This window comes from Scomber japonicus, chromosome 9, assembly GCF_027409825.1.
Source record: "Scomber japonicus isolate fScoJap1 chromosome 9, fScoJap1.pri, whole genome shotgun sequence".
In the NCBI taxonomy this organism is placed as follows: domain Eukaryota; kingdom Metazoa; phylum Chordata; class Actinopteri; order Scombriformes; family Scombridae; genus Scomber; species Scomber japonicus.
In genome coordinates, this window is record NC_070586.1 from 28,581,561 (window position 1) to 28,603,267 (window position 21,707).

General features: G+C 39.5%; 2 protein-coding genes across 2 annotated transcripts; one reads left to right on the forward strand and one right to left on the reverse strand.

The window, feature by feature from the left end:
- Nucleotides 1-2,395: 2,395 nt before the first annotated feature.
- Nucleotides 2,396-5,948, reverse strand: vgll4l (vestigial like 4 like). The gene is made up of 5 exons (XM_053325574.1): nucleotides 5,882-5,948; nucleotides 3,912-4,035; nucleotides 3,503-3,794; nucleotides 2,844-2,925; nucleotides 2,396-2,697 (listed from the first exon to the last, which is right to left on the reverse strand). Exons 1-5 carry the CDS (start codon nucleotides 5,946-5,948, stop codon nucleotides 2,396-2,398), a joined length of 867 nt encoding a protein of 288 aa, XP_053181549.1.
- A 4,213-nt stretch (nucleotides 5,949-10,161) lies between these two features.
- On the forward strand, nucleotides 10,162-18,613 carry syn1 (synapsin I). Its single transcript, XM_053325253.1, has 13 exons — nucleotides 10,162-10,505; nucleotides 11,432-11,489; nucleotides 13,516-13,607; nucleotides 13,769-13,925; nucleotides 14,058-14,147; nucleotides 14,693-14,755; nucleotides 14,860-15,002; nucleotides 15,107-15,181; nucleotides 15,272-15,374; nucleotides 15,462-15,611; nucleotides 16,410-16,479; nucleotides 16,585-17,107; nucleotides 18,478-18,613. Exons 1-13 carry the CDS (start codon nucleotides 10,162-10,164, stop codon nucleotides 18,611-18,613), a joined length of 2,004 nt encoding a protein of 667 aa, XP_053181228.1.
- The last annotated feature ends 3,094 nt before the right edge of the window (nucleotides 18,614-21,707 follow it).

Genomic DNA, 21,707 nt, shown 5'->3' on the forward strand with positions numbered 1-21,707 from the left:
TTACCTGAGATTGTTTAAATAAAAAGAGGTTGAGCAAGAACTTTGAAAATGACTCACAATAGCTACACATCAGTCATTCTGTGCAATCATGTTCTCATAAGATTAAAGCTGCATTTTGATTATTTACTAAATGCTTCTTGATCTGTTGACAGTGATCAAACTTTTGACAGACCAGAAATAGTTTCCCAGAAGGCTTGCTCAATTTTCTGCATTGTTATACACTGAATACTTACAGTAATTGCTACTGTTGGAGCTAAAATGAGTTAAACGTTGTTTTCTGCTGTGTTTGAGGTATTCAGAATTGTAATTATGTGTTACCGTTCCCCCCGAACAACAATGTGCATTTGTCTTATAGCAGCATGAGAATTATTTTCTTTTAACATTCTCATGGCCACTTGCAGAGTATATTGCAACATGCCATTTACAGCTTAGCTGTACTGAACATTAAACACAGCGCTGAATGGCTGACAATGACTGAAACACCTTCCAACAGCCTTATACTCTATTCAGTGTGTGTTACTGTGGTCAATGTGTAACATTGAGAATAAGTAGACATATTGGTATTTAATATTGCCCCGAAATTAAAGTTTTGTTGCTTTTTTGTTTTGCACACCTGATTTGACTTAAAGCACAAAAAATACAATCCTTGTTAAAACCTATTAGACAGTTTGGTCAAATGATATATGAGGAGAAGTGAAGGTGATGTGCAGGTCCAGTCGCCTCCTGATGGTTAGCTAAGCAAAGTTGTCTGTCTCACTTTAGTTTCTTAGGGTTCTCCTGTTGAGCACAATCTCTTACTCAACAACAAATGTCCCTGCAGAACTCTGTTTTTAGTTGTTTATGCTGTTTATCATGCAATATGAGATTTTCTCACTGACAACTTGTGCTGTTTGAGGTTTACCCAAAGGCCTCTAGATGGCATCAATGCCCATGTGCAGGTTACACTGGCTAATGAATATACTCCATGTGGAAATACCAGTTTCAGCACTTAATGAGGAAAGTAATAATCAGCAGCTTGGTTCTAGTTGCTCCTGTATGGACTTGCAGCAAGATTATTGTCAATGATTTATTTGATGTGATTTAATGTGAACTGTACCATGGATTTAAAGAGGGTTTGTAATGATGTATTTATTCCAACCATTAGCTTACACATATTTAATGGTTTACCTTTACAATTTTGATGTAAAACATATTCAGTTCACATTTTCCCTCCGTCTGATCCCTGATTCCTAAGATGTTCAACTTGTCATGACATTCAGGTTATTTCCCACTTCTTTAAAACTGAAATAAAGGCCAACCCTATAATTTCAAAGACATAAGCTTTGGATTTTTAAAAAAAATGTTGCCTATCATATTTAAAGTTCGACAAGATAGGACATGCAAATAAGTAACTGAAGAGTACGACTGGTTCTCATGCTCAGGCCTATATTAGCCCAACCCTTCCTTCCCCTCTTCCCTCCCTCCTATCCCTTGCCAAACAGGATCTGTAGGATCTTACAGAGTCATTTTCTCAGGAGACAGGAATGTCAGGGCTAGTGCCTGCTGCAACATGCACATTACATTCCCTCAAACTTACAGGAAAAAGTCCCGAATGAGTTGCTCATACAACATTTAATTCCCACTCAGTGTGTGGCAACAACTCCTAGTGTAAAATGCCATGTGTGCACCGGACGTGTTGTAGACACACTGACTCAACTCAAATTAGACTGTCTGGTAAAGCACCCTACCCAGTTTTTAACAAGCTGATGAGTTCACAACCTTCATGTTTAAAAAGGAGTTTTATTAATTGTGACATATTAGGTTTTTCTGAATAAATTCTTACAAAAGTTAAGTTTTTCATTTGTAATCCAGATGACACTACACACATATGCTTTTACAAATGACACAAAAAGACACAAAAACATTCATTGATTCTTTTTAAAACATTTTTTTTTTAAAATTCAAAAAGTTTCATGGTCTTTGTTTTGTGTACAACTTAAAAGCACAATAATATACAGCAGATAGGCTAGTCAGGTAGACCGTAAGGCACCCAAGTGTATCAGAATATAAATATAATACAGTGAAATTGTGGCAGTAAAAAGAATGACACAAAATCAAAGAAATGTAAAGGAATATTTTGGCTGATTTTTCAATCATCCCAAATCACCATCTATCTCAGGTATTCAGAGGCTACCAGCAAGCAGAGTAAAGAAATGTAACAAAACAAGGACATCCCAATTTAATGCTACATTTGTCTGCGTCTCCGTGCGTCGGACATTTGGACACACAGTGGTCCAGTCTGACATCATTCCTAAATCTGCCCTCTCAACACTTGCTCGACAAGCAGAGCTGCACGCAGTGAAATGTTAAAAGTCACAAAGTCCATTGTCCTCCAGGATCTGAGGTGATTTTAGCTTTAATTGACAGACCAGCGGCTGGAGGGTGGCGATGAGCTGCTGGTGGATTCTTTGCGGGACAGATTTGGGCTATGGCTGTAGGTGGGGGAGTGAGTAACGCTTGGACTGCTGGGAGGAGTGGAGGAACAGGAAGAAGACTTGGATTTGATCTGAAGCCATTTGTCTCCCAAGGCCTTGGCAAAGTGGTCATCCACAGACACACTGATGGAGAGCTGCTGGGCACGAGCTCTCTGGTAATTCACTCCGAGACTTCTCTGGAAATGCTCTTCAACGACATGGTCGTAATTGCTTTTAGAAATCACTGCGAGAGAAAGGATGCATGACAAATGTCAAAAACACACCCTAACAAATAAGCCTTCAGTGAGTCAGTAAAAGCGGATACAATATGATGAATTTGTGATGATTAGGGAGTGACCGTGTGAACTCATCCACAGGTGTGACACTGACCTGATGAGTGGCTCCTGTGGACCTCAGATCTGCAGGAGGGGTTTCTTGATGAGGAGACACAAGTGATCACAGAGGGGCGCATCTGAAAAAATATGAAAAAAATGGGTCATTAATAAAATAAAAAGATGAAATAAGGACTAGGTAACTTGGCTTTGTAACGTCTTTTCATCCTGTTGTACTACTGTTTTAAAATCTCCTAAACCTGAATGTGCACTTCAGCTAATTACAACAAAACAGTGTATAAAGTTCAATTAGAAAACAAAATGATTTTAACAGTGATTAAACTGGTTGGGTTTGTCCATGAAAGCAAGATCACTCCCATTGTGGTGGCATAAACAGGTCAGAGTGAGCAGTCTGTTTGGTCTTGTTGATGGCATTCCTCCCTCCATTGCTGACATTTTCTTCCTGAATCCGGCTGGATTGCATTGCTTGGACAAGCTTAGGCCTGTATCCACGCTTGGAAGTAAAAGGTCTATGCAGTTGGATTCACTAACTACATGGGAGATGTACCATTGCTGTGAGTAGCCTGGAGCTACACTGACATTACAAAAGGACATACTGTACACTACTATCATTTTTCAAACAGCTTTGATGTTAGATGAAATAAACATTAACACCCTTAGGCAGAGGTAGCCCTTGTTTTTTTCCCAATGATTTACCTGAATTTGATTGGTAGCAGTGCGTCTAGTCTTGTCCTCTTTGTTTTCAGGGTCTTTTCTTGGTTTCTTGATGAGGGCAAGGGGTTCATCCATGACTGGAGAGTAGTACATATGGGTAGGTACAGGGCTGGTGGGACTGGGTGCTGGACTCCAGGTAGACGTGGGACTTTGTGGGCTGTTAAACACAGCTGGTGCTGGTGCTGGTGCCGGTGCCGGTGCCGGTGCTGGAGCCGGAGCCGCAGCCGCTCTCTGGGCAGCTTTACCATTGCTTCTGCTCAGTGCCCGCTCTCGCCTGAAATAAGCATTCATCAGACAATGTCAAATCACTGTGACCAAATTTGAATTTAATCAATCACATTTCTAATATTGATTTTTAATTGGGAATATGAATTAAAACAGTTTTACCAACCTTTCCTCCAAAGTTAGACCCCTCTCATGGCTGCGCTTGCGCTTGACTGGATACACTGTTGGGGCTCGAGCCCGGTCATTTGTGATATGTCTGTATCTGTCTTCGCTTCGGAGGTGAGATTGACCTGTAAGACAAAATAAAAGTGTAAAATAAGAAAAGGAGGCTTTTAAAGAATACAATCATGCCACAGATGCTGCACATTTTTTGGTAGAGCAAAGAGGATAGCAGTAAGAGGATCAAAGATTAGATATTGTTGCTGAAGATTTCAGTACATGGACAATGGTAGTTGACACATCAGTGATGAGTAACTACTTGTTTGGATTGATGACATCGACCTGTGTGACTGACATTCGTGGGAAAGCGTTCTTTATCACCGTTAATTGTAAACTCCGTTAAGCTGTAGAACTTGATCTACCTGATCAGTGAGGGTTACAACACAACACAGCTGATTCAATACTAACGGTAAATGTTGTTTTTCTGCATAATGCTGGCATTTGGCCCAATCACATTGTCAAAAGGGCACAGTCACTTTTTTTTATGATGGAACACTGCATATTTATTGGCCTTTGAAGACCCTAGTTTAGGCTCCACCCTTTTGTGAAAGGTGAACACACACATACATACACACACACACCCATATGCACACACATACATACACACACCCACATGCACACATACACACACACACACACACACATACAAACACACTGGATTTTAGCAATTACACAAGTTGAAACACATCAACAAGACGCTGATGGTGTCAGTGATGTGTTTAATAGGAGAAGTGCGTCACATACTCCGATTTCACTTGAACTCAAAAAAACGAATTTGTGTTTTCTAATCAATGTTTCTTTTTTTTAAATAAATGCTTACTAATTTATCATCCAGAGACCAAGAATAATATAAATGTAAATCAGGTTTGCTCTTGGAGCCCTTGACTCAAATCAACATGCTCACATGTTCAAAACAGTCATGCATACAGTCAAAACACCAGCATTGTTTGGAAATGGAATGGCAGCATAATTGTTCACACAATTTCACTGTGTTCTGTGGCTCATTGTTTTGACTGTATGCTCAGTTAACAGTGTGGAAATCCACATTGATAGGACAACAGTAGTCCTTCAAAACTCCTTTAGTTATATTGAAATCACTCATTCAGTGCTTTGAAAGAAAAAAAATGCCCAGCCACCACAACATTGACTATTCTATTCAAATCAAACCATGGGAAATGATCTGTTTTGCATAGTGAGATAAAAAAAGTTGTTTACAGTGTCTTTACACCCTAAGTGGTCAATGCTCCAATCCGCATTTCCTACTAAACACCTGTGAGTGACTCCTTCACACAGAGTGCCATTGTGGAGGAAGGGGAGGGGGGGGGCATGTATAACCACACCTATGCTGATTTTCTAATGCCTCGGGCATGGATATTTCTTCCTTATTAGTGGAGGGAACGTGCTGCCTGACCTTCTGTTATGCTGTGTTTAATCAGGTTTTATGTTGATTCAACAGAAGCACAGTTTACGAGTGACAACACTATTAACACTATCTTGGTTCAATCTTGAGGACTTTGAAAGCCAGTAAGCATTCACAGAATTCTTCATTTTCAAAATTTGAAGTATGCGTATGCTTTTCTTCTGACGACAAGTAATCAAAACACACTTCACCGTGAATTTAAAATGTTCTTGTTCCTGTGTATCTTCTATTTGACTGTCATATACACCTGAAAGTTACCATTTGATATTTACTTTAGTGTCATGCTCAGAACAAAAGGTAAGTGCTGCAGTAATTAACACAAATATTAAATGAGGTTGCCATGATATAAGATAATATATATATATATATACAATAACTACAAGACTAAAATGTCATAACCATAGCAGAAAGTTCAGTCCACTGTTCAAGGTGTTACAAGTCTTCATTCTCTTCAAAGCAACATGAGGCTTAAGACAAAAGCAAAAAATCAAGCTTACCTTCTAAAATGTAGACCTTGAAGCCACTGCTCATCCGAGTAATGTAGTGGAAATTTGCCACAGCCATGGCTCTGTGCCTTTGTCTCAGTGGAGGCTAATACAGACGAACACCTTGACTGCTGGAGTTTACAGGACACAATGAGCCTTGGTTATAAATTGTATTGGAAAGGTAATGAGATGCTGGGTCTGAGCTCAGCCAGGTAACGTATCAGGTGAGTGCAGACAGGAGCTAAGGCTTCCCTGTGACTCATTCCCTGCATTCAGATTGGTTGCCAATCGGCCAATCGACAGCTCTCCCTCACTGACTCAGTGTTGTTATTGTCCTGCAGGTTGCTCACAGGTAGGCCTGCCCAAAAGGTAGAAAGTGGAGTTTAACAGTTGCTAAATGTCACATTACCACAGAGTCCATTGGTTACAGGAACTGAGCTTTTGCTTTCACCACTTCTTTATATAAGCACTGCTTTGGTCATGAATCACTTTTTCTGACACAACTTTTTTAGAATGTATCTCCTCCTGATCCATGAAAAGAAGTGAAGTGTGGCTTTTGTTTCCCCCCATGGAGTCAGCACCTGTCCCCCTCCCCTCCTCCCTTCCACCCTCCCTCCCTCCTAATCTGCAATCTCACCAAACTGCATTTTTTCGAGCACTTAGCCCACCGGAGCTCCAGTCATTCCACTGACCTGCCCATACACGCACGCAGCTGTACTGTGAGCCTGCCTCACCAGTAATCCAAAGGCTTTTGTTGATGGCCAGACAAAGACTCCTAAGTCCTGAAAATGCTGCTGCCATGAGAACAATCTTGCCTGAGCGTACTGAAGAGTTTGAAAACATGCAGAATGTCTTGAGGGCAACTCACTCAGATGCTTTGTTCCTTTATGGACTGCTGAGGAAGCCATCAAGAGTGTAATGAATATGTTTTGAGATATATTACCAGGACAGGACCAGGACATTAATGATCAATTAAAAAAATGATTCACTGAGCTACCCTAATATATCATATCAACCTGTCTCAGTCCATTTCATACTGCTGGTGATTATTGTCCAATCGGGGTGATATCAGTTGCTGAAGAAGATTGGTTGAAAAATGAGAAGGAGCTGTGCACATAAAGGTTTTACTGTGAAAATATGCATGAAAAGTGTTCAAATTCAGCTCAATAGTGCCCCACTAAGGCCTATATTGCAATAACATTGCATCAAAATCTACACCTGAGTACTGCGTGATACAGTGGACAAAACTAACAGTGAAGTGGACAATAAATCTTGAAAAACGAGGAATGTGAGGAATTTCTGACCACATTCTTCTAATTGTGTAGCTTCAATGGTCCTCCTGTCTACACCTTTAAGAAGAATTTGGAATCTATTTTCTGGTCTACATATACAAATTAATTTTCATACATACAAAACACACAATAATAGAGCTGCTCAAAACAGAGCAATAATCCAATTTCATTTTTTTGTTTCCTGCACTGTGGAAAATGAAAAGGTGTAGACTGAAGCTGCAGGGGTAACAAAACAATAGCAATACACACCAATACTTAGCATACCCTGTGTTCTTCTGTGACAGTCTGTCATTCTTTATGATTGTCCATTTCATGATGTTTGTTTAACATGCAATTCTTTGTTTAAACTTTTGTTTTAAAGTTTTCATTTTCTCACTACAGTTGTTCAATAAATGAACACCTTTGACTGTAATATAATAATATTTAACATTAGTCTTCATTTATTCTTTTTTGAACGTACAAATTTCTCTCAATTCATGTTGATGTTCTCTTCTTCTAATCTACTTTTCTAAACTAGCTACTAATTGACTTTTAACTGTACATGATTTAAACAGTTTTAAAGTTGATCAAATCTTTACACTTTAGAGCATAAAGTTTGTTGTTGAAATTTAATTTCAGACACGCCTTCTATCTTTTTCTATCTATCCAACATCATTTAACATGAGTTTCCTGTTTGAGTTTGATTCCCAAAGACTGTAAATTTAGTTTTACTTAAATTTAATGTTAGTTTTAGTGTATTTTCAATTCCTTCCCCCCTGTATCAAAAATTCAGTCGCTGTGGGTTTTATTTATGTGATTGATATCTATTCTCAATGTAACTGCTTAACCAAGACAATACTGCCTCTCCAATGTCACATCCTTGTAAATCATGGTCAGCTGTATCAACTGTGCTTTTTTGAGATCCAGGAATACTCTCTCTGCATATTCCTTATTTTCTATTGCTGTTGTTTATGTCATAGAGTCCTGATAACTTATCCCTAAATGTATCAGTGCATCATAGTGTTCTCAAACACGAGTGTGCTTCTTGTGTTATATGACTTGTACAAAATGCATATTGATCATAATGCTAAAACAATGGTGATCTGCATGAGATTCTGAAATGATTATTGTAACACAGTAAATATATCTGAGTGTTTTCATTAGTGTCTGTAGTCCCAGCAGTCACTATTGAGTAAACATATGTTCAGAAATGAATATAAGAGGTTAGTGTGTACTGTGTGGGGTTTAGCATATAAACAATCTAAACAAACTAATAAAATCATAAATAAATAGTCTCATAAATCATAGCATCGCAGACTATATATCCTCAAAATGTCCACTTAAAACACATTTAAATGACCTTTAATTTACATCTATTTTATAGATATCTTTTTTGTAAAGCAGTAAATGTAATGTAATAATATCATGAGCAGTATTATTGATTAAATGTCCTTATTGTACTATCAACATGAGATTCATCATGAGTAAATGTATTGATTTAAATATTTCCTGTCTCTAATAGGCATTAAACTGCTGGTTCAGTTAAGAAATGCACTTTGCTGTTCACTGTGAATGCAGCTCAGTAAAAACCACACAGTGCAGTTTCCATACAGGGGCCTTAGGACTATACAGGGGGTCTGCGCTGATCTCTGGCTCTGGGCAGTACCAACAGATGGCGCATCTCTTACAATCTCTATTGACTGCTGAAAAGTAACACCCTGTGTCAGCAGCATAAAAGGCATACAGCGAGTCTGTCACTGCTGGTTTATTGGACACAACGGGACGCAGTATCACATCAACACCCATATGCACCCTGCGGAGTCAACAGCAGGCTCGTGTTTGACAGGGAGCGGCGCCCCTGTCACCCTGCTCTCATCAGCACCACCCTCGTAGCCCGGCTCCGTCAAGCCAGACAGACGCAGGCACGACAATACCGGAAGTCACATAAGATGCACTTTAAAAGTGTAAAAGATTTGAAAGTATTTTCAACAGTCTGCCACCTCTCTAAATATTTTAAATCTACGGCTGCAGCTAATAATTATTATTTTTTTATTATCAATTTATCTGTTGATTATTTGTATGTTTTTTTTTTTTTTTTAACTTAGCAAGAAAAGAAAACAACAAGAAAATGTCCATCATTTTCTCGAGCCAGATAGAAATCTGCCACTTACTTGTTTTTCTAACCAGTCATGTTATTGACAGTGATCTCAACCTGGTATAAGCAGCCAATACCACAGGCTTTAAATCCTACAGTAAGAATTAAAATGCCTTATTCATACTTGTATTTCATTTTTAAAGCAACATCCGGGAGTGTTGTTTCCCATCCTCTCTAGCTTGACGCTGGTCCATCCTCCTTTCCCTGAAGATGACTGGGAGTGACGCAGGGCAGACGGAAAAAACTGGGGCTTGAGGGGCAGGACAGGGAGAACGGCGGTGATGCAGGAAGGGCTGTAGATTTGATTACACAGGTTCAAGCCCGAATGCACGGCCTCAGAGGACACCAGTCACCTGTGTGAAGGTTTTCCAGTGTGAGACGATAATAAGGCATCACTGCATCCTTTAGGGGCGGCTCAGTTTGGATGCGCTCCCAGGTAGGCTTTATTATACCTTGTTATGGCTATTACTATGGATTACAAGTGCTTGCTTTGATAGGTGGCTTCATTGGCCAAATCCATCAGATAGAATAGTTTGTTTTTTTCATTAGAGTCAATTGTGGCCACTCGCCTCATTTTTTTCTGCTTCATTGTCAAGAGGCTGTGTTTCATTTACTATAGCCAATTCCTCAGGCTACACAGTCACGACATTTTCAATTTCTGGCTGCTTTAATCAGATATGTTCAAATCTGCTCCTAATGGATGACACAACAATTATTGTTTTTCTTTAGGTAACACTGATCCACGTATCTGCACATGGAAAAGTAGCCTAGTCATTCCGTTTTGTCACTGCACACCCGAGTTGTAAGTCTCATCTTGTGGGACGATATTTGGACACCTCTCCCTGACATTTTAATAAGCCTCCATCATGAACTACCTACGTCGACGACTCTCGGACAGCAATTTCATGTCCAACCTGCCTAATGGCTACATGACTGATCTCCAACGCCCCGACCCACCGCAGCAAAGCCCCGCAGTGTCGCCCGGGCCGTCTGAGAGGCGCCAGTCCACCAGCCAGATGCAGCAGCAGCAGCCGCCGCAGCAGCCGCAGCAGGCAGGAGGTGGAGGCTCCGGCTTCTTCTCATCTATATCCAATGCTGTCAAACAGACTACAGCTGCTGCGGCTGCGACCTTATCCGAGGCAGCAGATCGGGCTGGTGTCTCCAGCAGTGCCAAGGTCCTCCTGGTTATTGATGACCAGCAGACCGACTGGTAAGAGCAGTGCGCATTGCCAGAGCGGTACCTCGTCTAGACAAAAATATGTGCCAGACCGTGGGTTGCGGTGGCCTAACATCTCGAAGGTCATGATTCATCCAGTGCTATGAGATACATCACGTGTAACATCCCGCTGGCTCCTCAGAGCAGAAACACCTTGCAGATATGTTTGTGCGCTGATGGTGCCATGGCAAAGGCGCAACAGACTTGCGGCAGAGAAGCCATTTTCGTTTGACGAGCAGTTACTGCTTGCGACAAAGCCATGTTGCATCCTGCATTTTAAAAGGGTTAAAATTATGCCACTGCACTGTGTATTGGCTAATGCCACCATGATGATGCAAGTTGTTGTAAATCGAGTGGCTTCATCGCATGGTTACAGTTACAGTTACAAGACAGGCTAAAGCTGCACACAACATGCATGCTTATGATAGTTGTATGCACAAGTCCAAAGTGGAGAAATACTACATTCTACATGTCTTAAAAGGATATAATAAAGTTAGCATCCCTGTGAAATCATCACATTAAGACCCTTCCATTCCACAGAAAACAATCAATGTGGTTTTCTCATTCTGTCACAATATGCAGGATGGGTGAAGATTTGAATACTAACTATTGGGTGGATGTTAAACCTTCTGACCAATAGTCCATTTGTGTCAGTTAAACACTTATCTATATGCCTGTAAACTGTAGGCTGCTTGGTTTCTTTATCTTTTCTTCGCTTGATCTAAGATACAACTTATGAATATATTGATAATGTTATAATATAAGATCAAATAAGCTGGATTTGACATGAGAGTTTTAAAATGTTCTGCAAACAGAAGATAATGTCAGCTGCCAATAACAAGGAAAAATGCCAAATTAATTCCATGTTTTTTTTTCCACACATGCAAAGAGCTGGATTTAACTCCTTGTTTCATGTGCAGGGTAAAGGTTTTCAGAGGCAGAAAGGTCCATGGTGAATACGACATCAAAGTAGAGCAGGTAAGTCTTACATTTGTAACTGCTTGCTTTGTTTGTGTTCATCTTTACGCCCTGTACCAGAAGAACAGTTAATGTTTAAAATAAAAACATAATTAGTTATTGGACTAATTCATGAGACAACAGAGTGGCTTCACTGAGCTTTCAGTTAAAGGGGTGTCAAATCTTTCTTTTGTGAAACCTTTGTGTGTGCTTTGTTGATGCTGATGGTCTTTGGCCACCTTGAGTCAGAAGTTATTAACATGGCATCTGATTTATTTTCCTCTGTAGATGAAGGCAGTGGCATTGGCATTATTGTATTGGGTGATTTAATTGTATTTATCATTGGTCAGTATTCTCACTAAAAGCACAAGCAGCTATAAAATATAGCCACAAGCAGTAATTCCAGAGTTGAAGCCAACACAGACTGGTGGAAGTTGAAAGCTCCAACAGCTTATTTAAATCCACTAACTTTGGTGACGTCTGGACTAACTGTCATTGATTTATGGCTGAATTTGCAGTGAGTGATTTCAAAATAGTTGCACATGATTAACAAAGTTAAGAAAAATAGACTGCCATTTTTGTAACGATTGGACAGTCCTGATTTATAGTTTAATTTGTGCTGTGCTATGGCCCTTTTTGCATTTGTAGTGCCCCAAAGTAGTCAGTTTGAATGGAACTTTCAGGGTATGTTTCAGGTACAGGATATATCCTGAAAGTTTTGTGATGATTTACCCAAAGGTTGTTGACCTTGATCTATTTATGTACTCAGCCACTTTATGTTGAAGTTCACTGGTCAACATCTTGAAAAATAAATAAGATTTTTACAAGTGTAATGCAAGTTTTGATAAGCTTGGTCAAATAATGATTCAAAGAGTATTTGGTAGCAACTGGACTAATTGTTTAGAAGGAGATGTCAAAAATGTGTCTTTCCAAAATTCAAGATGTTGGAAAATCTGTCAAGGCGAAAATGGGCATTGCGTATATGCATAGATTCGTCTGGACACAGAATCCAGGAAAAGTTTGTTGTTATAGCACCACCATCAGGCTGACTTAGGTCATATTTCTTGGGCAGCACTTGCACACAATATCCAATCAATTGGCAAATTTTGAAACATTTCATGTCTGTTGTATTAGCATCTCACAGGAATTTTCTGAAAACATTTCAGAAGAAGAAAAATAATAATAATGATCAAGCAGCACAAAAACAATAGGATTGAACCCTTAATTATCTTTTTTTGGATCCTGTGGTGATTATATGCCTTTATTGTCTGAAGCTATGCCATGTCTATCTCCCCTGAGAGGTAATTTTGTCAGGTAGATATATTTTAATGTGTCCATTTGCATTTTAGTTGCTCTGATCAACAATGTGCTTAATACAAACATAAAATGATTCATGGTTTCTTCAACAAATAACAGATGAATCATCTCGTAGGATGGGAGCTCTTACTCTGTTCACAAATAGCCCTTAGAATGATGAATGTCCCAGGGACCAGTGCTCTAATGAGTGAGTGTTGTTAGAAGAGTGGACTGTTGCATTCATTTCCACACTGAAGTGCTTTCTTTTGACATATTAGATAAAATATTCAAGATGTTGTCTGAGATATGCTGTCACAAAGTCAATCAAAGTGATGTAAACCTTTGATTATAATCTTTTTGTGTGGTAAAATCACATGTTTTATCATTTTGATAAATGAGTGAATAGTAATGTGTTTGCTAAAAAGAGTAATCAAATGTTTAAGTTATTATCCATGCTGCCATCTACCCAATAGCACTTTGAAGAGAAAGTTTCAAGATCTTTTTCTCTGCCTCAGGCATTTTCCTTGCCACCTATTTTTGTCCTCTAATTTCATGTTGCCTTGGCATTTTTATTATTTCCCTCGTGGCCTCTTAACAGGGAGAACACACTTCAGATAAAGTCTGTCATATTATAATTGTAATTATACCCTATTCAGCCTGACTCATGTAGAATAGGTAATCATTCACTGCCCTCCTGCTCTGATTTTGATTATTTATATTTATATGGATGACCTTCCCTTTGTCTTTTTAGGCAGAATTCTCTGAAATCAACCTGGTGGTCAACTCCACAGGCACCTATAATGTGGACATTGATGCAATCAGGAATGGGCACAAGGTTACTAAGTAAGTCCTTTATGAAATATTTTAACGAGTCAAAAATGGTTGATAATTTGCTGCACATAAGACACAATATGGGTTCATCTCGAAATCTCTACACTCTTTATGCCTAATAACTGATAAGGTTTACTTGCAGTTTAATGATTCGCTAATGTCCCCTGTCCCAGATCCTTTAAGCCAGACTTTGTGCTGATTAGACAGCATGCCTTCAGCATGGACAAGAATGGAGACCACCGGAATATAGTGATTGGACTGCAATATGCAGGACTGCCAAGTGTTAACTCTTTACACTCTGTCTACAATTTCTGTGACAAACCATGGGTGGTAAGTCTTTAAGTATTTATTTTATTGATTAAATTGTTCATTTAAAACCATATTGCAAAACTGTTTTGGTTGAGTAGACATATAAAATGTAGATTACAAATGCCGCATTGAAAAGATTTGTGTCCGTATCAGTTTGCTCAGATGACTAGACTGCACAAGCAACTGGGCGCAGAGGAGTTCCCACTGATTGAGCAGGTTTACTATCCAAATCACAAGGAAATGGTGAGTTCTTTGCCATCTGCTCTCCTTCTCTTCCTCCTCCCCCTTCTACTTGCACTGATGGGTATGTCCTCATGCTAAACAACCCTTAAAGGGACACACACACAGACAGGTTATCCCTCTGCATGGATCACATGTTAGGAGGATAATTCACCTCCATGTCAATATTCCATCTCATGTAGCAGCTGAGACCAATCTAATTTTCTGGGGAGTGTCTTGCTTTCTTTGGGCAGAGGCTCAATTTTTGCCTCTTTGTGTGCCAGATCAGTGTCACTGCAGTTACACTTAGATGCTCTGCAGCAACAGTCTTTCTCCACCCCTGCAGTCAAGGGCTGACAGTACTGAATCTGCTTTTAGCCATCAGTATCAATCAGAATGTCAATCAGAAATGCTGCAGGAGTGCTCTGTTTTTCACTTGTTTGATTTTAAATGGAATGAATGAATGAATTGTTGTGTTAATCACTATGTCACTATGATAAAGTTAATTGACAAAGTATCTTTGAAGTCTGTTTTCATTTATTATAATAATCTAAATATCTGATCTACAGATTACTTCCCCCCGGTTCCCTGTAGTGGTAAAGATGGGCCATGCTCACTCAGGAATGGGAAAGGTAGTACTGGGTTTCTCAGTTGAATTGTTAAGTTCAAGGTGACCACAATATTCCTTGGACCAGTATATACTAACATATTTATGTTTTACATCTTTCTATCTCAGGTGAAAGTTGACAATCAGTATGATTTTCAAGATATCGCCAGTGTCGTGGCACTGACAAAGACCTATGCTACATCTGAGCCATTTATTGATGCAAAGTATGATGTCCGCATCCAGAAGATTGGCGACAATTACAAGGCTTACATGTGAGTGAAATTGGCATTCCACTATCTTCATGTCTTGGCATTTCATAGACAGATCACCATGTTAACAGCAAACATGTTAATTCTATTTTTATTGTAATTAACAGGAGAACATCAATTTCTGGCAACTGGAAAACCAACACTGGCTCATCTATACTTGAGCAGGTGGCCATGTCAGACAAGTAAGAGCTCATGGATGGGGTGTAGCATGAGACTGTGTGTCATATAAATCTCACTGTACTATTATAGCTCTGTTTGATATGACATTTCAGGTACAGATTGTGGGTGGACTCTTGTGCTGACATCTTTGGAGGTTTGGATATCTGTGCTGTGGAAGCTCTTCATGGTAAAGATGGCAAGGACTACATTATAGAGGTACTAAAAGGCCACATAATAAAATCAAGGGAATCATTATTTGTGATCAAAATGGAAATCCAACAACACATCATTTTGACTTTTTAGGTAGATGACTGTTCAATGCCACTGATTGGAGACCAGCAGGATGAGGATCGTGTTCAGATTGCGGAACTGGTGGTTTCTAAGATGAACCAGATTGTTCTACGCACTTCAAGCTCTTCCACAGTTCGTTCCACAGCGGGACAGCCAGCACAGGTGCTCAAACCACCAATATTCTATTCTTAGCCCAGTAATCTCACCACAGTTACACAATTACTAACAAGCTGTCTCTGCACATCTTACGTTAAAACAGAAAATATCAACAAAACACAAAAACTAAAATATGTGTTTGCAGGTACACATGCATAAACTTTAAAAATACAGGTATTTTGGAAACAGTAACAACTATATTTTAAAAATGGAAAAGTCTAATTTTTGTAATACAATTCAAAAGATCAAAACAGGTCCAGGACAAAATGTATGGAAATGTCTTAAAATTAATATCTATGTCTGAATGGACCAACACTGTCACAGTATTTTTCATTCAGATGCAGGGACTGAGCCGACATCCGCTTCTGACATCTTAGACAAACAGTTCTCAAGGGCAGATGTCAGGCTAAATGGGGGTGTCATCGGCGTAGCAGCTGAGATTCAGGAATAATATCACCATGAGCCAATAGAGTGAATAGTAATGAGCCTAGCAGTGAGTCCTATGGCACTCTGTGCTTAATAGCAGAGACATCAGAGGTGGTAACATTACAGACAAAATTTATGGCTCAAAAGCTGACAGATGCCACTTATCCATCCAGAGGTGCCAAGGGGATTAGTATATTGTGTACTGGTATCATTCAGCAATCTTGCAACATTGCACATCAGTCCCTACAAAGTTTTGATGGTTGGTGGTACAAATGTTGTGGTTGAAAGGTTTTATTTTTCTCTCCATCATTGAAAAAGTTTCTTGTTTTTTTCATTTTTGGCATTCACTCACTGCTTTTTAACTTGTGTGCTTTGTAGAAAACAGTGTCTCCTCAGCCTGTCTCACAGCCCAGAGTACCACAGGCTCAACAGCGCCCCTCTCCCCAGGGTAAGAAGGGTAACAAAAACATGGATTGAAAACTTCACATTATTCACAAAGCAAGGATATCAAGAAGGTATAATATGATTGCTGCTACCTGTTTTTCTCCTTTAGGTGGTCCTCAGCAAGGTCCCCCATCTCAGCCACGTCCACAGCCTCAAGGCCAACCTCCTGCACAGGTCCAACAATCTGCAGCCAGCCCAGGCACCGGTGACCCAAGTGCCCAGGCCAAGGTTAGCCAAGGATCTGCAGCACAGCAACGGCCAGGTCAAGGAGCTCCTCCAGCCCAGAGGCCTCCTTCTGGTCAGAGTTCTCCTCAGCGAAGCCAGAGCGGTTCCCCTCAAACTCAGAGGCAACAGTCTGTCTCACAGCAGCAGAAACCTACGCCAGGCCAGAAAGCACCAGGGGGCCAACCCCAGCAACAGAGGCCTGCACAACCACCGAGGCAGCAGTCACAGGGAGGGTCACAGCAACCGAGGGCTCCAGGGCGTCCTGGAGGGCCCACCACCCAGCAGCCACGACCTGCAGCCCCGGGCCAGGGAGGCCCAGGAGGACGACCCCCACTGCAGCAGAAGCCTCAGCCCCCACAGAAGCCCAGTCAGGACAACCCGAATATGGGCGGCTCTCCACAACTAAAGTAAGTAACTGTTTATGATCAATGAGTTGGGATCAGTTCTCTCTCATTTTTCATAAAATGAACCAAACAGAAGATTTTTTCTTACTTTTTGCCTGCCTCAAGATATGCATGCTAAATAGAAAATCTATTCATATTTTCTACTGATCTATAAGCCACCTGAATGTGCATGATATATCTACATTTTTCAGTCCCTCTGTAGCAGTTTCACAAAACATAGCACTTCAGAATGTCTGGAATGTGATACATTGAAATAACAACTTTGTAAAACTGGCCTGCAGTTGTTCATAACCACAACAAATCTATTACATCTGTCACAGACTACTGTATGTTATGTGATATATTTCTCTACTAAAAACTCTTTGATTGAGTATTATAAACTTTCACATATCCGCTTTAACTTATTCAAGCGCCAACTATAAGCTATTGTTTTTGTCTCAAGCATGGACAATAATATTCTAAATAACTATAGTTCTATAGTTTATGATGCCAACTACTCTGCATACTCCCAACTTTTGAAATTAATGCAATTTTAAGCAGTTTCCCCCAGAAATAGTTATTTAATATAGAATGTCTTAATACTATTGTATATTCTTATTATTAATTCATATCAGTCACATAAATGAAAGTATGATGACATATTTGAAGCAATATAATGAAACAAATTCCTAGTGAATACTCTTGCATTTAAACAAATGATATGCAACACAGATTTGTGTTCATTGATGCTGTAATGAACAGTGACAAAATCCATTGTACTGTTGGTTAAAATACTTTTTTTTTTTTACCAGAAGATTAAATCAATAAAATATTGGCAGTTGTAATAAGTAGAAAATAAACCGGAACAGTAACAAAACAGAATAAAGACAGAACACAACACAGTAATGCAAAATGGACCATTTATTCCAGCTGCCTACCTTTTGGCTTTCATTTAGATTATATATTTATTCTCAATTTGTTGAATTCTGTAGTAATTTCCTGCAGAAATGCCCAATTAACCAAAATAGTTAGTCTTTCAGCACTGAAATCTTTATAATTACCTCAGCTCATTCTCCAGCTGATGGAATCATTGATGAATGAGTTATTATATCCTGAGACTGGACTTGAGATGGAGCCCTAAAAGACTTTATCATCAATTGTTGCATCCAGAAAGTCATTCACTATTCATATCATCTTCAAACGATACCGTGAAATGATAAGGTAATACTGAATGACCCTAGTGAAGGAATGCGCTTTTGTCATCTTTGATTGAGCCTCTTCTCTCCTCTCTCTCTCGCTGTCCAGCCGTGCTCCAGTTTTTTCATTCCATGGGTTTGCTGCATGACTTTAATAGCCTCCTTCTCTCCTCTATTGCCATTTTCCTCTCTTTATAGCAAATCCCAGTCTCTTACAAATACCTTCAACATTCCAGAAACCCCAACACCACGAGCCAGCCTTAGCCAGGATGAGGTGAAGGCTGAAACCATACGCAATCTACGCAAATCTTTTGCCAGTCTCTTCTCAGACTGAGATGGCAAAAGCCCCCCACCCCTTCCCTCCTCCACTGACAGAAAGATGGACAGGTACACTGAAGGACTGATTCCTTCTTCCCCCAACAAACAAGGACCAACAGGATGCTGTCTACAATTCATGTACAATGACCCTGATATGAAAATGTACACGCTACACAGCCACTGCCTAAATACGGTAGTTAAAATATTTTAAAATGAACAAAAAATAGAACACAGTAAATTTAGGCACTGATGTCTGAAACATTCCTTGCCTTGCCTCAAGCTTAAGTTATTCACTCATCACACAGACACACACACAGACACACACACATAGAAACAAACCACACAAAAAGCCTGTATATGCATGAACACACACATACACACACACACACACACACACACACGCACACGCACACACACACACACACACACACACACACACACACACACACACACACACACACACACACACACACACACATACAGACACACACACACAAAAATAAGAAACAAAATAACACAATACTGCTTCCACTTGTTTGTTGGTGCCGTAAAGTCATTGTGATCTTTATGTTCTAAACTTTGGTTGGTTTACTGACCAACCAAACAAATTAAATCAGCACAGCTGCACACATAGGATGTCCAGTGTTAGCTAACGCTAGATCTGTTTGAGCTGTTGACCGCTCATGGTGATGTCTTAGCTGCATGTCAACAGGAGGCAATGGTTGCATTTTCCAACCCCTGACATTGGCGCTTGTAACTGTGTTGTCCCACGTAGTTGAATTAGTTAGTAAAGTAGCCTAGTAGGTGTTGTGAGTATGTCGTTGCTTTCTTCTACTGTTTTTTGTCGCACAAGAGCAAAAGCCCGGAAGCTCTCCACCTTGAAAGCATGCCTTACACAGACAAGAACGTCAGATCAAATGGAGTTGTCTCAGGGATGTCCAATTGGTTGTGACACTTGTGTGTGGGTGAGGGTCTTCCATTACAGTTTTACTGTGGTTGTCTACCATTGATGAAGGAAAAGCATGCATTTTAATGAGGTAGAATGTTTTTATTATTTCCGATGCATTTGCACACAGAGTATATTGCAAAATTATACTTGAATCCATTGACACTGACTGATGTATCAAGTCTATATTTTCAGGTTTATCCATTTGCCACTCGACAAAGCAACAACTCAGCTCTTCTGTTCTGAGATGATGTCGTGTCTGTGACAGGTGTGGCACAGTACCGTAGGATACAGCGTAGGCAGGGTTGGCAACTGTTCAGGTACAGTTAGTGAAAAATTAGATTATTCACAGACAGTTTCATTTCATATTCCCTTGACTTCAAAGCAATGTAATGAAAAAATGTCTGACTGTAAACCAGCTATGAATTTACAATTTTGCACTGAAGTAACTCCAACCCCGAGTCTGTATCTGTGCAGCAGAGTTTCTGCTTCTATATCTGCCTCTCGGTTTTCAACGGGTTCACAATCTGTGAGCAGAGGCCATACTCCAAAGCATACTCAGCCAAGGAATGTTATGTGTATGAGGTTCATCTATACAATTAGGACATCAAAATAATGTCCAGGTATGGGAATGTCAACTGTGGGATGCACCTCTGCAGTAGATATAGCACTTGTGACTTTCCTGCCACCCCTCCTTTGCACTGACAACCCTTTCTTTGGTCACTATACTCTGAAAATATCCAGTTTCCAGGCACTGAAAATGTCTTCCAGAAGGAATGCTTTCCATTCGAATGTTGATATAGTATGGCAATATCATGCTTTTTAGAGAAGACCCAATAGCCAAAAGTGTAAAGGAGTCCTGGTTCCCCTGCAGATTCTCCATGCTACCTGTGTTTATCAGTCTATTTGTGTAGCCACAGTGACCCCTTGTGCTCGATGGTGCATAAATGTGTGAATGTTGTTCTGTAACTGGTCAAACCAAATAGATGTGTTGTACAGAGCTCTGAGTGACGCAGATTGTCGCCTTTATCCCTTGCTGCTATCTGTGCTTGTTGATATTATGTGTGTCTCTGAAACTTTTGGGTTTTAACTTTTAAATTTTGATGCACAATTGTGCATTTCCGTTTCACTTATTTGTGATTGCTTCAATTTTTTTCCTAAGAGGCAAGACTATCTGGTGCCTGTAAGTTTATACATTAGCTTGTGATTCAGGGCTTCATTTTTAGATTTTACAGTGACTCAGTGTCAGTACAACATGATTGTCAGATATATCGTGGCACATCCTTCTGCCAAGAGAACTGGTAAGAGGAGGCTTGTGTAATTGTTACACTGAGTGTGTAATTTATGAAAATGAGCCATGTCATTTAGCATGGATGGTTCACTTTGAAAAGTATCATTCAGTCAGTCAGAGGTCTCTCGGCCGTATTTAGACAAACCATTTGACATGTCAGTCAGCGACTGACAGGATGAGCCATGACAGCACTACAACAAAGTTGTTTTTATTTATTCATGTATTTGATATTCACCAATATGTTCTTTTTAACAGATTATATTATTTATGGTATATGATATATTTGACTGTGAATGTAAATTGTTTTCTTTGTTACAGCTAGTTCCATTATTTTTTTGTTTATTGTTTTTAGAAAAAATGAAATGCATTGTATAATCATTGTGAAAAGATGAAATCCTTATGAATTTGAGTGGAAATGATTGTCAGTCGATGCCTGCCAGATTTAAAAACATACATCATAAATGTAAGTGCAAGAATCAAAAGCTTTTGAGGTTTTGATTAATCAAAAAAAATAAGATACTGCGTAATGTAAATCATGGTGGATTATTAAATTAAATGTAAAAAAAATAGATGTTATATGCAATGTTTATATTATATATTATGTGCAGATGAGTATGTTATTAAAACATGCACATGTCGAATAAAGTCTATGACCAACAATTACTGATTTATTTGTTATTGTTGACTGAATATATCAAGTTTGAAGATCCCTCTCTTCTTCCGGCGGTTTCTCACAGTTTTACTTTACTCATCAAAATTCTTCTTCAATTCAAACTTATGTTGTACAGGTTGTAGATTTGTTGTAGAACTGACTTGACCTGACTAACACTAAGATCAGGAAACTCAAAATAAACAGTTTAGCCTTAAATTTTG